Source organism: Oncorhynchus tshawytscha, linkage group LG16 (assembly GCF_018296145.1).
Source record: "Oncorhynchus tshawytscha isolate Ot180627B linkage group LG16, Otsh_v2.0, whole genome shotgun sequence".
NCBI lineage: Eukaryota > Metazoa > Chordata > Actinopteri > Salmoniformes > Salmonidae > Oncorhynchus > Oncorhynchus tshawytscha.
Window position 1 is genome coordinate 71,881,186 of NC_056444.1, and position 17,167 is coordinate 71,898,352.

The window sequence follows — 17,167 nt, forward strand, 5'->3', positions numbered from 1 at the left end:
CTGTTGTGACTTCATTCTAGGGCTGACCCCTTTTAGTCGAATGGTCGATTGTTTGGTCCATAGGCTGTTGGTCGACCAAGATTTCTTTAGTCAATCAGTAGGGAATATATATTTTTAAAAAATGGAACACGAGACACCTGTCTGATTCACGCCTGTCTGAGTGGACTAATCCATTGTGGAGGCCTGTCTGAGTGGACTAATCCATTGCGGAGGCCTGTCTGAGAGGACTAATCCATTGCGGAGGCCTGTCTGAGTGGACTAATCCATTGTGGAGGCCTGTCTGAGTGGACTAATCCATTGCGGAGGCCTGTCTGAGTGGACTAATCCATTGCGGAGGCCTGTCTGAGTGGACTAATCCATTGCGGAGGCCTGTCTGAGTGGACTAATCCATTGCGGAGGCCTGTCTGAGTGGACTAATCCATTGCGGAGGCCTGTCTGAGTGGACTAATCCATCAGGGAGGCCTGTCTGAGTGGACTAATCCATCAGGGAGGCCTGTCTGAGTGGACTAATCCATTGGGGAGGCCTGTCTGAGTGGTCTAATCCATTGCAATCTGGTGATCTGATTTGGTGATCTGATACTATTTCTGATTGTCTCAACTCACCATCACTATGGAGTTTTTACATTCATTGAGAATGACAATAGTTCCTCAACGTAGCATATTTGAAAAATCTTTCCAGGTCTCTACTTTTCAATAATAACTCAGCATGAAAGGGGGGAAAATGTGATGCTCTGATCCGGTGGAATCATAAAATAGACCTACCTGATTACTTCTTATCCCTTGAGAAAAAAGAGCCTACAGCTGAGCTCACTGGCACTGGAAACTCTGAGGGACAGAATATTTGATGCAACATTGTAAGTTTGACCAAGTTAATACAATAGTTGATAGAATGTTTCCAGTTCCTTGCCATCAGGCCATGCGTAGCCAATCGGATTCATGGGATATTTTCTACCTGTGGTCTGTAATGTTTTTATTTGTTGGCTTTATGTAGGCTATTTTTACATAATGGCAATGGAAGTTACTTTCAGATTTGGATCATTTTCATTTAGAATTTTGACTAGCCACATGACATTGATTTTGAGATATGAAGACTTATTATAAATGAAATTAAACTGAAAATCCTAACTGGCACGCAGATCAGCGAGGGTGTAGCGTATTACCTGGCAACTTCAGGAGTGTAACGGCAGAATCTGCGAAGGCCAGCAGCAACGGGAGGTGAAGGATCAGGAACATGTTTGTTTCTTCTGGTTGGGCTCCCGAGTGGCGCTGCGGTCTAAGGAACTGCATCTCAGTGCAAGAGGCATCACTACAGTCCCTGGTTTGATTCCAGGCTGTATCACATCCGGCCGTGATTGGGAGTCCCATACGGTGGCGCACAATTGTCCCAGCGTCGGCCCGGGGTAGGCCGTCATCGTAAATAAGAATTTGTTCTTAACTGACTTGTTAAATAACATTTTAAATATTGATCTCTGGCTCCCTCTTTAGTAATTTGTGTGTCTTCATTTTTAATCTCAGTGCTTAAAGCATCAGACAAGCTCAGTAGCCTACATTATAGTTGATTTTATTCAAACATAGTGTGTGTCTACATATGAAAAAGTACACATTTAAACATTTTGACCACTCGGTTGATGGAAAGAACAGATGACTCTCGGTCAATCAATATTATTTTTAGCCGGGGACAGCCCTATTCCATTCATATTTCACTAGACATCAGTACACACCTTTTAACACTGTATTGAGTAATATACATCAATGTGGTGAACATAGCACTTCCTGGTGGTGTGAGTGAGAGAACTATAGACATGTTTATTGTTATTGAGTGGCAGTAAAGGTGTATTGATTAGTTACTAACAGCAGTGGTCCATTGATTAAAGGCTACTCAGCACAGGAAGTGGTCGAGGCTGGAACACCATGTTGTGTCATATAACCTACACACTCCCTGAAGTGTGACTGCTGCGGCCCACGTCGGGGATGGTTACCATGGTGACGAGCCTAGGGACACTGTGCTCATCCATTATGGAAGTCATGTGCAGTGGGCGTGAAGGGCCTGGGGGCCAGGGGAAGCAGCTGTCCCTCAAGCCAGCCCGACCACAAAAGAGACACATCTGGAAGGCTAACAGCTGCAGGGTTCCACTCCATGTTAGCTCTGCTAAGCTACTGCAGAGGAGAGACGTGTTGCCTGCAGGGGTCCACTCCATGTTAGCTCTGCTAGGCTACTGCAGAGGAGAGACGTGTTGCCTGCAGGGGTCCACTCCATGTTAGCTCTGCTAGGCTACTGCAGAGGAGAGACGTGTTGCCTGCAGGGGTCCACTCCATGTTAGCTCTGCTAGGCTACTGCAGAGGAGAGATGTTTTGCCTGCAGGGGTCCACTCCATGTTAGCTCTGCTAGGCTACTGCAGAGGAGAGACGTGTTGCCTGCAGGGGTCCACTCTAGTTCTCTGCTATGGACAGGAGGGAAAATGCGATGCACCTGCGATACAGGACGTTTTTGAATTAAAGCCCTGTCCAACCTAGTTTGTCTATGCTTCACTGTTGTCCTTTATTGCCAATAACAATAGTTATTTAATAACAATATTATTGATTAGAAAAAGGCATACTGTAGGAACTAGGAAGAGTGTTTACCATACATATGCTCAGTCACAAGAAGAACAAGTCTTTAAGAAACTTCAGAAAGAATAAGAGAATAAACTGCAAATGCTTTTTTTAATGGGTCACCGTTTAAGCATCACACATTGCAGACACATGGGAGAGTAAAAGAACCATGACATTACAAGGGTAGTAACTCTGTCATGCTCTCAGTGGCATGAGCAAAATATAGCTCCACAAAAGCAGAGCTGAGGATGCCTGGGACCCAGGTGTTATCATGTATTAACGTGGCTATGTAAAACTGACATCAGCTATGAAAACATTATGAGTTACTTGCAGTAGGATTACTGGTGGGTGCGGTCAGTAAGCCTAAACGTCTCGAAGGGGAATCAGTTTAGGTCATTAACCTGTTGAGTGTAGGGGGCAGTATTTTGATGTTTGGATGAAAAACGTACCCAAATGAAACTGCCTATTTCTCAGGCCTAGTATATAGAATATGCATATACTTGTCAGATTAGGATAGAAAACACTCTAAAGTTTCCAAAACTGTCAAAATATTGTCTGTGAGTATAACAGAACTGATATTGCAGGCGAAAACCTGAGGAAAATCCAACCCGGAAGTGCTGTTTTTCCTGAATAGTCTCTGTTCCATTGCCTGCCTTCGCTCCATTTAAAGGGATATCAACCAGATTCCTTTTCCTATGGCTTCCCCATGGTGTAACAGTCTCTAGACATAGTTTCAGGCTTTTATTTTGAAAAATGAGCGAGAAAGATCACATCGCATCATTGGATGGCTGGGTGCCAGCAGCGTTTTGCATGCGCAACAGTTTGGAGCATTTTCTCTCTCTCTCCTATTGAAGAAGCTACAGTCCCGGTTGAAATATTATCGATTATATATTGTAAAAACAACCTGAGGATTGATTATAAAAAAGGTTTGATATGTTTCTATTTGGAAATTTCGTCTGCCCGGTCGTGACCGCTCGAGCGTGTTGATTTCTGATCATAACGCGCCAACCAAATGGAGGTATTCTGAATATAAAAATAATCTTTATGGAACAAAAGGAATATTTATTGTGTAACTGGGCGTCTCGTGAGTGCAAACATCTGAAGATCATCAAAGTAAGCGATTCATTGTAGTGCTTTTCTGACTTTCGTGACCAATCTACTTGGCTGCTAGCTGTTTGTAATGTTTTGTCTGCTGAGAGAGATGTCCTTACATAAACGCTTGGTATGCTTTCGCCGAAAAGCTTTTTTGAAATCTGACACGCTAGGTGGATTGTTGACAAAAATGATCCCGGTAACGGGATGGGTGCATCAAGAAGTTAGCAGGGGAATCTGTTTAGGTCATTAACAGGGGAATCCGTTTAGGTCATTAACAGGGGAATCCGTTTAGGTCATTAACAGGGGAATCCGTTTAGGTCATTAACAGGGGAATCCGTCCCCTACTCAGGTCTGCCAGTACCCCCAACAGTACATATTTTTGTCCGGGGTTGCAACAAAAATGTGTACTTTTGGGAGTACTCGACGACCGGAGTTGGGAAACACTGGTTTACTGTAGGTTATAAAAACACAGACATATGGTATTGATTAGGAAGGACTGTTTGGTATTGATTAGGCAATATGGTTGGAATCCATTAACTTCTTCCAATATTCCCTGTTTGGAGGATTCATACATGGTCCAGTTGAATGGGCATACAGTAGTGACAGTAAAGACTCTGGCTGTGAGGGCAGAGAGGAAGACCGTGGCAGACAAGAGCACATGGCTGTAGGAGCAGAGAGGAAGACCGTGGCAGACAAGAGCACATGGCTGTAGGAGCAGAGAGGAAGACCGTGGCAGACAAGAGCACATGGCTGTAGGAGCAGAGAGGAAGACCGTGGCAGACAAGAGCACATGGCTGTAGGAGCAGAGAGGAAGACCGTGGCAGACAAGAGCACATGGCTGTAGGAGCAGAGAGAAAGACCGTGGCAGACAAGAGCACATGGCTGTAGGAGCAGAGAGGAAGACAAGAGCACGTGGCGTCCTACAGTATTTCCCCCTGAGCCTTGAGACTTGCATGCTGTAGCCTGAGTCAGCCAACCGGCCTAATCTAGGTGGAGATGGAGGAGGGGGGAGACGAGGAGGAGGGAGAGAGGATAGGGGAAAAAAGATGGGGTGAGAAGAGGGAGAGAGAAAGACGGGAAGAAAGGGAGAGAGATGGAGCAGGCCTGGCAGCGACTCATGGCCGATATATGACACAGTTACTTTCATCACAGAGAGAGAGAGTGCTGCAGTGCTCTCTCTATCTCCTCTTGTTCTAATGGAAAACGTGCAAGGGACTTAATGCTGCTCGCTGCTAATATGGAGATACATACACAGAGAGCTAAGAGGGAAGAAGATGTGTTTTCTGATTTACACTGACTGACTCCAGTCAAGTAAAAACCTTCCCAGTCCCACAGGGCAGACAGTGAGAAAGTAGCAGATATACTGTAGATCTGTTTCACTGAGCTGTTATGATTACATTACAGCCCTCCTCCCCGATCCCTCCCTATATCAGTCATCGCACCCTGTGATGTGGTCTCCAAGCCATCTGAGGAAGCTGCCCCAGTGCACACCCACAGCTGAAGCATGTATAAACAGTGGTGTGGGCTAGGAGTGGGCTGTGGCTAGGATAGGGCACTCCTTCACAGCATGGCAGAGGTAGAGGTTCCCATATGCTCTAGGGTGTGGTGGTGGCGGTGACTAGATGAGGGGTTTTTGGGGTGCGACAGCTCTACAGAACATCCAGTCACTCTCATGTCTGAGTTCAATTGTTCCCAGCCAGCATCTCTTTTTCATTTAGCCAGTTAACACTCCTCAGAGTACTCCCAAACCAGCCTGTATGTCTCGGCTTGAACATGTCTGTGTTCAGATCCAAGAACCTCACTGCCAGCCTAAGATTTATGTAACCCCCCCACTCTTTCCAAGGACATGGGAAATATGTGGTGTGTGTGTGTATATAGCGAAAAAATGATGATACATACAATGTTACTGTACTAACGAAGTCCTGTTTTTTATCTTGCAGGGCAAACATTGATGAAGTGGAGACGGAGGTGGTAGAGATTGAAGCTAAACTAGACAAGGTAAGAAATACTTGTTTTAATATCTCTTTGTCTTTTTAGCAATCCACAGGAAGCCTTTTCAGATATCCTACATCTCCTATTATCCCTGTAGTATAAGCCATATTATAAACTGGCTGGTTCGAGCCCTGAATGCTGATTGGTTGTCAGCCGTGGTATATCAGACTGTATCACAGGTATGACAAAACTACTCTAATTACGTTGGTAACCAGTTTATAATAGCAATAAGGCACCTCAGGTTCTAGGGGTATATGGCCAACATATCACAACGGCTAAGTGCTGTATGCAGGCACTCTGCGTTGGCCATATACCACACTTCCTCGTGCCTTATTGCTTAACTAAACCACTGTTGTCCTGCTAACTGTTGGCTTCTAGTGCTCATAGGTTTTATTTTGATAGAAAGCATGTGATACATCCATTGCAGCATATTTAAGTTATTTTTAGTTTACAGTACATCCCATCTCCTACTGCACTGTTAATGAGATTAGAGACATACAGGACTGTATATGGTAGGATTAAAGGATGATGGTGATAGTAGCTAAAACCTCTTAACCTGCTACACTACTGCCTAGAGTGCCCAGTTTACACACACACACACTGATTAACAAAGTGGCATGAAGCCCTCCAATCTAGACAATCTGAGTAGGACCAGTAGACAGGTTGGAGAATCCTACTATTGTACATTTTCACCCATCAGTATAACATTGTGTGCTTGTTGTAAGTTCGTCTTTGTTAAACCACTGAGTACTGGGTGCAACTAAAAAGGAAAGCATAGCTCAGGTTTGTGTGGACTAAACGTGACGTTGCGGGGCGGGGGAAAAGGGGAAGAGGACTGACAGCATTAGAATGCATTAGACTGGCTTTCAAAGCACTGGGTTACCCTCTAACGAGGGAGCTTGATGCTTTGGGTTACCCTCTAACGAGGGAGTCTGATGCTTTGGGTTATTCTCTAAATGAGGGAGCCTGATGCTTTGGGTTATTCTCTAAACGAGGGAGCCTGATGCTTTGGGTAATTCTCTAAATGAGGGAGCCTGATGCTTTGGGTAATTCTCTAAATGAGGGAGCCTGATGCTTTGGGTTATTCTCTAAACGAGGGAGCCTGATGCTTTGGGTTATTCTCTATACGAGGGAGCCAGATGCTTTGGGTTATTCTCTAAACGAGGGAGCCTGATGCTTTGGGTAATTCTCTAAATGAGGGAGCCTGATGCTTTGGGTAATTCTCTAAATGAGGGAGCCTGATGCTTTGGGTAATTCTCTAAATGAGGGAGCCTGATGCTTTGTGTTAATGCTCATGATGTCACGAGTCCATCTGTTCTGTTTGACCATGAATTATGTGTCGTGGAGGTTAGTCTGCTGCTTCACTAACATCACTGTTGGTATCCTGCAGTGGGCTCCAAATGAGCAATGACGGTGAAAAGTGCAGAATGTTTCTGTTTGACAGTATGTGAGGGTAAAAGGCTATTTCGCTCATCTGGTGTCATGATATGGTGGTTAGCATATAGTTCATACATACTGTAGCTTACATCTTCTGGTATTAACTGTTGAGTAATAAACATACGTGAGAACCATATATCAAGTGTTATATCCAAGTTACTCATATGGGTTTGAATTTGCCTCAACAATGTTAACTCTCACCAGAAGCCCAAACCACTAGTGTACTATCACAATACAAAGGGCATTACCGTACACCAACATGACTGTCAAACCACTAGTGTACTGCCACAATACACAGAAGAAGGGCATTACTGTACACCAACATGAACCCAACTGTCAAACCACTAGTCCTGTCTCTTCCACCTTTTATTTTCCCTCCCGTAGGGAAACAGGTAGGACTCTCCTCTCAACAGAAAACACTGGCAGCCCATGTCCAGTTCACTCCCAGTTCTACAGGGCTTTGAGTGATTAACATGAGAGGATAGGGTTGGTTGGCCAGCCCTGAATTGAATCTGGCTAGCAGCTGTTAGGAAATGGCACTTTTCTTGAGAAGAGTATCTCGAGCAGGGTGAGAGTGAGAGAGGCTGGCCTTGATTCAATGTCTTGCGAATGTAGAAAGAAACAACAAACATTGTAGTCAACCATATATTAGGCTACATGTCAAAAGTTCAGTTGTCAGCAGTTAAACAGTGTGACAAGTATTTGATACACTGACGATTTTGCAGGTTTCCCTACTTACAAAGCATGTAGAGGTCTGTAATTTTTATCATAGGTACACTTCAACTGTGAGAGACGGAATCTAAAACAAAAATCCAGAAAATCACATTATATGATTTTTAAGTAATTAATTTGTATTTTATTGCATGACATACATGGGGCCATGTATCGCTAGATCTTGGCCAACAACCTCCTTCCCTCAGTAAGAGCATTGAAGATGGGTCGTGGCTGGGTCTTCCAGCATGACAACGACCCGAAACACACAGCCAGGGCAACTAAGGAGTGGCTCCCTAAGAAGCATCTCAAGGTCCTGGAGTGGCCTAGCTAGTCTCCAGACCTGAACCCAATAGAAAATCTTTGGAGGGAGCTGAAAGTCCGTATTGCCCAGAGACAGCCCCGAAACCTGAAGGATCTGGAGAAGGTCTGTATGGAGGAGTGGGCCAAAATCCCTGCTGCAGTGTGTGCAAACCTGGTCAAGAACTACAGGAAACTTATGATCTATGTAATTGCAAACAGAGGTTTCTGTACCAAATATTAAGTTATGCTTTTCTGATGTATCAAATACTTATGTCATGCAATAAAATGCAAATTAATTACTTAAAAATCATACAATGTGATTTTCTGGATTTTTGGTTTAGATTCCGTCTCTCACAGTTGCAGTGTACCTATGATAAAAATTACAGACCTCTACATGCTTTGTAAGTAGGAAAACCTGCTAAATCGTCAGTGTATCAAATACTTGTTCTCCCCACTGTATCAAGAAGCTGATTAAACTGCATGATCATTACACATGTGCACCTTGTGCTGGGGACAATAAAAGGCCACAATAAAATGTGTTGTTTTATCACACAACACAATTCCATAAATGTTGAGATGGAGCATGCAATTGGCATACTGACTGCAGGAATGTCCACCAGTGCTGTTGTCACGTTTGTTAGGATCGGACCAAGGCACAGCGTGGTGTGCTTACATTCTTATTTATTTAAAGAATGAACACTGAACAAACTAACAAAATAACAAAACGTGAAGCTATACAAACGAATGCTGACAGGCAACTACACATAGACAAGATCCCACAAACACCAAAGGGAAATGGCTACCTAAATATGATCCCCAATAAGAGACAACGATAAACAGCTGTCTCTGATTGGGAACCATATCAGGCCAACATAGGTATACAAAAACCTCTAGACCTACAAAACCCTAGACAATACAAAAACCATAGACAATACAAAAACCCTAGACAATACATCAGGGCGTGACAGTACCCCCCACCCCAAAGGTGCGGACTCCCGGCCGCAAACCTGAACCTATAGGGGAGGGTCCGGGGGGGGCATCTACCCTCGGTGGCGGCTCCGGTTCTGGATGCAGCCCCCCTCCTTACGCTGATCCCTCCTCCTTTGTAGATTTTGCACGCCCAATTTTTCAGTTTTTGATTTGTTTAAAAAGTTTGAAATATCCAATAAATGTCGTTCCACTTCATGATTGTGTCCCACTTGTTGTTGATTCTTCACAAAAAAATACAGTTTTATATCTTTATGTTTGAAGCCTGAAATGTGGCAAAAGGTCGCAAAGTTCAAGGGGGCCGAATACTTTCGCAAGTCACTGTAAATACCCAGGGGATAATGGGGAAGATGGGTGACGACAAGCACAAGGACAGGTGAAACGGATCAGGGTGTGACAGTACCAGATACTGACTGTTTTTTTTACCCTATCTGTGACCAACAGATGCATATCTGTATTCCCAGTCATGTGAAATCCAAATCCAATTTATTTATGTAAATGATTTCCTCATATGAACTGTAAATCTTTGAAATTGTTGCATGTTGCGTTTATATTTTTGTTCAGTGTAGTAATGTGACTAGTGATCTTTGTGTATTCGTCAGTGTGTGGATTGGAAGAGTATTTTGGCAGTTACAGTAGATCCTGTCCTATGCTAAACCATAGAGTAGATACATCAGTTGATAGATGTATCTTTGTGGTTAAAACCAACAAGTCTTCACAGTTAAACACTCTGGTTTTAATTCCCCAGTCCTGGACCATATTTCCCCCTCAGTAGTGACATGCGTGTTTAGTTGCATTCTTATGTCACAGGTTAACATGTGAGAATGTTTTCCACCACACCACACATTACCGTGGGTGATACAGTATGATCATGGAGGGGGCTAAAATGCAGCCAGCCGTAGGACGTAATCACCAAGTGTGGTGAGCATGTTTTTAAATGTAGAAAAGGGTTAGGTGGGAATATGATGCAGGTATTTGCTGTGGAAAGGGAAAAATATGGTCTGCAAGAGCATCTCAGTGATATAATCACATGGACGGCCCATTCAAGGTTTTTATCTCACCAGTCCATTTCCAAGCCAGAGAAAGTCCCTCTACTGTACACAGTATTTAAGAATGGAATCGACTTGTATGTAGCGAGATATATAATTTGATGTTCTGTATACAGACCCTACTTTCCTCTACTTATCCCCACACACACACTCACTCATTCTCTCTGTCTTTCTCTCTCTCTTCTCTCCTCCCCTAGCTGGTGAAGCTATGCAGTGGGATGATCGAGGCAGGGAAGGCGTATGTCAGTGCCAACAAACTCTTTGTGAATGGAATCCGGGACCTGTCCCAACAATGCAAGAAGGATGAGATGATCTCGGTGAGGTTCAGTTGGATCCAGAATAAAGTCCAATTTCAAGTCTATTCAACACTCATCTATTGGTTAGGTTACAGCCTCATAACCTTGTTATTGTACACACTGACTGAATATCTATCACATACGACACATACCGGTACATCTATGTTTTCTGGATATTTAAGGCTCATCACATAACTTGTCTCCCTATGCTGAGTTTAGTAGTATGTACAAACAAAGAAACGTCCTCTCACTGTCAACTGCGTTTATTTTCAGAAAATGTAACGTGTAAATATTTGTATAGTTCTTGCTGTGAGATGTTACCCCGCTCTTCCACCAAGGCACCTGCAAGTTCCCGTACATTTCTGGGGGGAATGGCCCTAGCCCTCACCCTCCGATCCAACAGGTCCCAGACGTGCTCAATGGGATTAAGGCTCTTCGCTGGCCATGGCAGAACACTGACATTCCTGTCTTGTAGGAAATCACGCACAGAATGAGCATTATGGCTGGTGGCATTGTCATGCTGGAGGGTCATGTCAGGATGAGCCTGCAGGAAGGGTACCACATGAGGGAGGAGGATGTCCTCCTAACGCTCATTCCTTTGACGATAAACGCAAATCCGATCGCCACGCCCAGTGAGACAAAACTGCGACTCATCAGTGAAGAGCACTTTTTGCCAGTCCTGTCTGGTCCAGCGACGGTGGGTTTGTGCCCAGAGGCGATGTTGTTGCCGGTGATGTCTGATGAGGACCTGCCTTACAACAGGCCTACAAGCCCTCAGTCCAGCCTCTCTCAGCCTATTGTGGACAGTCTGAGCACTGATGGAGGGATTGTGCGTTCCTGGTGTAACTCAGTTGGGTTGTTGCCATCCTGTACCTGTCCTGCAGGTGTGATGTTCGGATGTACCGATCCTGTGCAGGTGTTGTTACACGTGGTCTGCCACTGCGAGGACGATCAGCTGTCCGTCCTGTCTCCCTGTAGCGCCGTCTAAGGCGTATCACAGTACGGACATAGCAATTTATTGCCCTGGCCACATCTGCAGTCCTCATGCCTCCTTGCAGCATGCCTAAGGCACGTTCATGCAGATGAGCAGGGACCCTGGGCATCTTTCTTTTGGTGTTTTTTCCAGAGACAGTAGAATGGCTTCTTTAGTGTCCTAAGTTTTCATAACTGTGACCTTAATTGTCTACCGTCTGTAAGCTGTTAGTGTCTTAACAACCGTTCCACAGGTGCATGTTCATTAATTGTTTATGGTTCATTGAACAGGCATGGAAAACAGTGTTTAAACCCTTTACAATGAAGATCTGTGAAGTTATTTGGATTTTTACAAATTATCTTTGAAAAACAGGGTCCTGAAAAAGGGCTGTTTCTTTTTTTGCTGAGTTTATAAAACATTTGGTTGAATGTCATGGGCTCTCTACTTAATGCTTAGTCTTGGGAGTGGTTGGTGCTTTCCTGCTCTCTGACCGCATGCCTGAGTAAGTCTGTGTGTAAACCTGAATACTCTACTAATGGATTAGTCAGTCTCAGAGGAGGAATCAGGCCTGGAGTGGGGACTTACTACAGTACGTCTTGGCCAGGCTTTCAAGACCAGCGTCTCCAGTACTTTCTCCCTAAGAGCTGATTGTCCACCAACATTAAGGACTGCTAGTGCTTGGCTCCCCAATAGGTTTACCCTTATGTCTAATTCTGAGGATCAATGCTGCTCTTATTTGTCATTTTTCATTGTACAAATATAAAACAGCCTGGCCTCCAGTGATGTTTCCCTTAGTTTTGTTCTCTTAATGTTGTACAATAACAAAACAATCCTCTTTTTTACTAAAAATGTTAGTGTCAACCAGTAAAATTGACCAATTTAAACTTAATATGACTATTTGTGTGTGTAAATTAGCTACTTTCATAAATAAAATTAATCCAAATTTGCACTCTTGTATTTTTTTGTGGCTCTTGGACTTGTCATAGCAGCATTAGCAAAGTGAACTGGATCTCTCGGTCTCTAATCTTGTTAATATGCTGTAATACAATATTCTGAAGCTATTGTGTCTTGTTTTCCTTGCAGGAGTGCCTGGAGAAGTGTGGGGAGAGCCTCCAGGAAATAGTCAACTACCACATGGTAAGTCTCTTGTGTGTGTGTGTGTGTGTCCCCTCTTCCCCAAACTGTCCCCACATATTCTAGTCCAGATACTGTATGTCCATAGGGACCAGGCAGTACTGAGCACAGTGATTTCATCACATCTTGAAATGCTAACATAGACCGGCATTTAGGCCTCGCTTGGGTCTCCTATTCCCTCTAACACAAGCCTAGGGGGTCAGTCTGACCTGGCTTTAAATGATTCAACATGCAGCAACATTTCATTCACAAATCATTCAATGTCGCTTTTTCTCGGTTATTTGATGGCTGTCCTGACTCTCTGTGGTCGTGTAACTATGACCATCTGCAAATCAGCACACTTTCTTGAAGGTCAATTCCCCCACTTTTCAACCTGATCGTGGACTACAGGATGCTGATCGTGTACTATAGGAAAAGTCTCATTAACATCGACAGGACTGAAGTGGAGACTGGTGGGGCAGAGACTGGGGTGGGCGGGGGAGACTGGGGGAGAGAGGTGAGGCACAACTGGGGGAAACAGACTGGGGGAGATGGGGAGAGAGAGTGGAGGAGAGACTGGTGTGAGACGGGGGAGTGGAGGAGAGACTGCAGGGGGAGAGGTTGGGGGAGTTTGGAGTGGAGAGAGTGGAGGAGAGACTGGGGGAAAGACTGGGGGAGAGAGAGTGGAAGAGAGACTGAAGGGGAGAGGCTGGGAAAGAGAGAGGTGGGGGCTTATTGCCAAGTCTTAATGTAATTAAACAGTTACTTACCAGTATTTATTTGCACACATTCCCTGGATAATCAGCAGGGGTACAGCAAATGTGACCATCCAGAGCTGAGAAGCTGGCAGCTGTAGACAAAGCACCCCTGTAGACAAAGCACCCCCAAAGCACCCCTTCACGTTCCCTGTAAGGGTCAGCCAGGAGGGATTCTCTAGATCCTGGTCCAAGGGAGGGGGATTCTGCTACATTTAGATTGGATTCACTACGTTAGTAGAATTCTCAAGTGGGATGACAAGATCTGAGGCCTCATTTATCAACTTTGCATAAATTTAACACATTAGTTCACAACGAGCCAGGCGGCCCAAACTGTTGCATATACCCTGACTCTGCGTGCAATGAACGCAAGAGAAGTGACACAATTTCCCTAGTTAATATTGCCGGCTAACATTAATTTATTTTAACTAAATATGCACGTTTAAAAATATATTCTTCTGTTTATTGATTTTAAGAAAGGAATTGATGTTTATGATTAGGTACATTTGTGCAACGATTGTGTTTTTGTTAAATCATCACCCATTTGGCAAAGTAGGCTGTGGTCGATGATAAATTAACATGCACCGCATTGATTATATGCAATGCAGGACAAGCTAGTGAACCTAGTAATATCATCAACTATGTGTAGTTAACTAGTGATTATGTTAAGATTGATTGTTTTTTATAAGATAAGTTTAATGCTAGCTAGCAACTTACCTTGGCTTCTTACTGCACTCGCATAACAGGTGGTTTGTTATGATTGTTATGAAAACATGAAATCATCCCAGATTAATCAGCCATGTCGATTAATCGGTCTACCTCTAGTTTATACAGCATTTCACTGCAAAATAGATTAAGCTAGCTAAGTACAGTAGGGGTCGGATTGCTTGGTGCAGACAGAGTGGGTGGAAGATATCCGACCTTATATGATTGGAACAAATATCCCCCTGTCCCAACATGCCTATGCTAAGTGCTGTTGTGATCCCATTGTATATACCCTAGATGTCTACTGTTCTAGATGTCTACTGTCAGGACATACAGGATATGTGTTTTACATTTCCCTGTTCTTCTAGTCCATATAAACTCTATCCACCACCCCTGTTTCTGTTTTGGTAGAAGGATCAGTGAACCTCTCCCCAGTCGGCAGATGACAGTCTCTCTTTCCTCACACAGGGAGCACCTGTGTCATCTTGGCCTAATTAAGACAATTTATCTCCAGCCGCTCTGCCTCCACACCCACAGGCTGCTGTCACCATAAAGCAGCTACACACAGGCTGGTGTCACCATAAAGCAGCTACGCACAGGCTGCTGTCACCATAAAGCAGCTACACACAGGCTGGTGTCACCATAAAGCAGCTACGCACAGGCTGCTGTCACCATAAAGCAGCTACGCACAGGCTGCGGTCACCATAAAGCAGCTACGCACAGGCTGCGGTCACCATAAAGCAGCTACGCACAGGCTGCGGTCACCATAAAGCAGCTACATACAGGCTGCGGTCACCATAAAGCAGCTACATACAGGCTGCGGTCACCATAAAGCAGCTACATACAGGCTGCGGTCACCATAAAGCAGCTACATACAGGCTGCGGTCACCATAAAGCAGCTACATACAGGCTGCGGTCACCATAAAGCAGCTACATACAGGCTGCGGTCACCATAAAGCAGCTACATACAGGCTGCTGTCACCATAAAGCAGCTACACACAGGCTGGTGTCACCATAAAGCAGCTACGCACAGGCTGCTGTCACCATAAAGCAGCTACGCACAGGCTGCGGTCACCATAAAGCAGCTACGCACAGGCTGCTGTCACCATAAAGCAGCTACACACAGGCTGCTGTCACCATAAAGCAGCTACACACAGGCTGCTGTCATCTCAGGCTGCTGTCACCATAAATCAGCTACACACAGGCTGCTGTCACCATAAAGCAGCTACACACAGGCTGCTGTCACCATAAAGCAGCTACACACAGGCTGCTGTCACCATAAAGCAGCTACACACAGGCTGCTGTCAACACAGGCTGCTGTCACCACAAAGCAGCTACACACAGGCTGCTGTCACCACAAAGCAGCTACACACAGACTGCTGTCAACTCAGGCTGCTGTCACCATAAAGCAGCTACACACAGGCTGCTGTCACCACAAAGCAGCTACACACAGGCTGCTGTCACCACAAAGCAGCTACACACAGGCTGCTGTCACCACAAAGCAGCTACACACAGGCTGCTGTCACCACAAAGCAGCTACACACAGGCTGCTGTCATCTCAGGCTGCTGTCACCATAAAGCAGCTACACACAGGCTGCTGTCACCATAAAGCAGCTACACACAGGCTGCTGTCACCATAAAGCAGCTACACACAGGCTGCTGTCAACACAGGCTGCTGTCATCTCAGGCTGCTGTCACCACAAAGCAGCTACACACAGGCTGCTGTCACCACAAAGCAGCTACACACAGACTGCTGTCACCACAAAGGAGCTACACACAGGCTGCTGTCACCACAGGCTGCTGTCATCTCAGGCTGCTGTCACCACAAAGCAGCTACACACAGACTGCTGTCACCACAAAGCAGCTACACACAGACTACTGTCACCACAAAGCGGCTACACACAGGCTGCTGTCACCACAGGCTGCTGTTGCCGCAAAGCAGCCTGGGAATGCCCCAGGCTGCTCAACACAACCCAACCGCTGAGCTGAGCCAGGCTGCTCAACACAACCCAACCGCTGAGCTGAGCCAGGCTGCTCAACACAACCCAACCGCTGAGCTGAGCCAGGCTGGGCTAGGAAACCCCTCAGCACTTTTCTGTGTCCAGTCTACACACACACACACACACAGTGAGCAACCTGGAGGCATGTTAACTACAAACCTCTCTAGTTAAAACTTTGTGGTTTACTGACGCAGAGCAAGCAGTCACTTCAATCCTCCCCCAGGCTATCCATCAACATGTCAGATGGCCATCCCATGAGGGTGTCCACTCTGTCAACCACTAGTGTTTATGTCCAGGCCCTACAGGCCTTGTTGATTGGATTTGAATTATCCACATGTCTGGGAGATTTCTTGGTTGCACAAGATTTCTATTCTCACTTGCTGTTTTGTGGCTTATGATCTTAGATGAGACAAAGCAGAACAATCGCCACACACAGCGACAGAGAGAGATGTTGCTGTTCAGTGTTTTCCCTCTGCCTTGCCGAACTCGGCACCCGCCTCCTAAGACACCGCTTCATTTGAGAGCGATCCTACAAACCTTTAGAAGGGTCAGAAGCACAAAAAGCAGATTTGATGATTAGCATATTTATGGCTGGTTGGATGAGGCAGACTCTCGTGTAAAAAAAAGAGGAATTCCTTCGTTTGCTAATCAAGTGGGGCGCTAGATCCTGAGGAAGGACTGTTCTGGTGCACTCCTCTCTCTGTTTCTCTACCTCTTTCTCTCCTTCTTTCTCTGCTCTCTCTCGTTATCTCACTCTCTCTCTCTCTCTCTCTCTCTGTTTCTCTCACTCTCTCTCTTTCTCCTTCTCTCTCTCTTTCTCCTTCTCTCTCTCTCTCTCTTGCTCCTTCTCTCTCTTTCTCCTTCTCTCTCTCTTGCCTTCTTTGGACCCAGTGACGTTTATAGAGTAATAAAACAGTGTAAATACCTTGTGATTTACACCAGTACTCTGTAGCATTGTGGTTACAACTTCTGGTGTTAATGGATGAAAATGACATGGCTCGTGGTGATGTTAGGTTTGCCATGCTGACGTATGTGGTCTAAAAGTCTTAAGACAATTATCTTGTGACGTCATTGTAATTGTATGTTGATCCACAGGTATGTTATTTTCCGTGTACTAAGATCACTCAATGCTGTGTTCAAATCATGTGCCGTAGTTACT

General features: G+C 45.0%; 1 protein-coding gene across 1 annotated transcript in view; it reads left to right on the forward strand.

The window, feature by feature from the left end:
- Window positions 1-17,167, forward strand: part of LOC112216284 (arf-GAP with coiled-coil, ANK repeat and PH domain-containing protein 3) — a 91,419-nt gene that overhangs the window by 33,327 nt on the left and 40,925 nt on the right. The window contains exons 2-4 of the mRNA XM_024376165.2: window positions 5,628-5,685; window positions 10,364-10,483; window positions 12,519-12,572. Of these exons, the coding sequence (XP_024231933.1) occupies window positions 5,628-5,685; window positions 10,364-10,483; window positions 12,519-12,572 (232 nt within the window). The remainder of the gene's footprint in view (window positions 1-5,627; window positions 5,686-10,363; window positions 10,484-12,518; window positions 12,573-17,167) is intronic.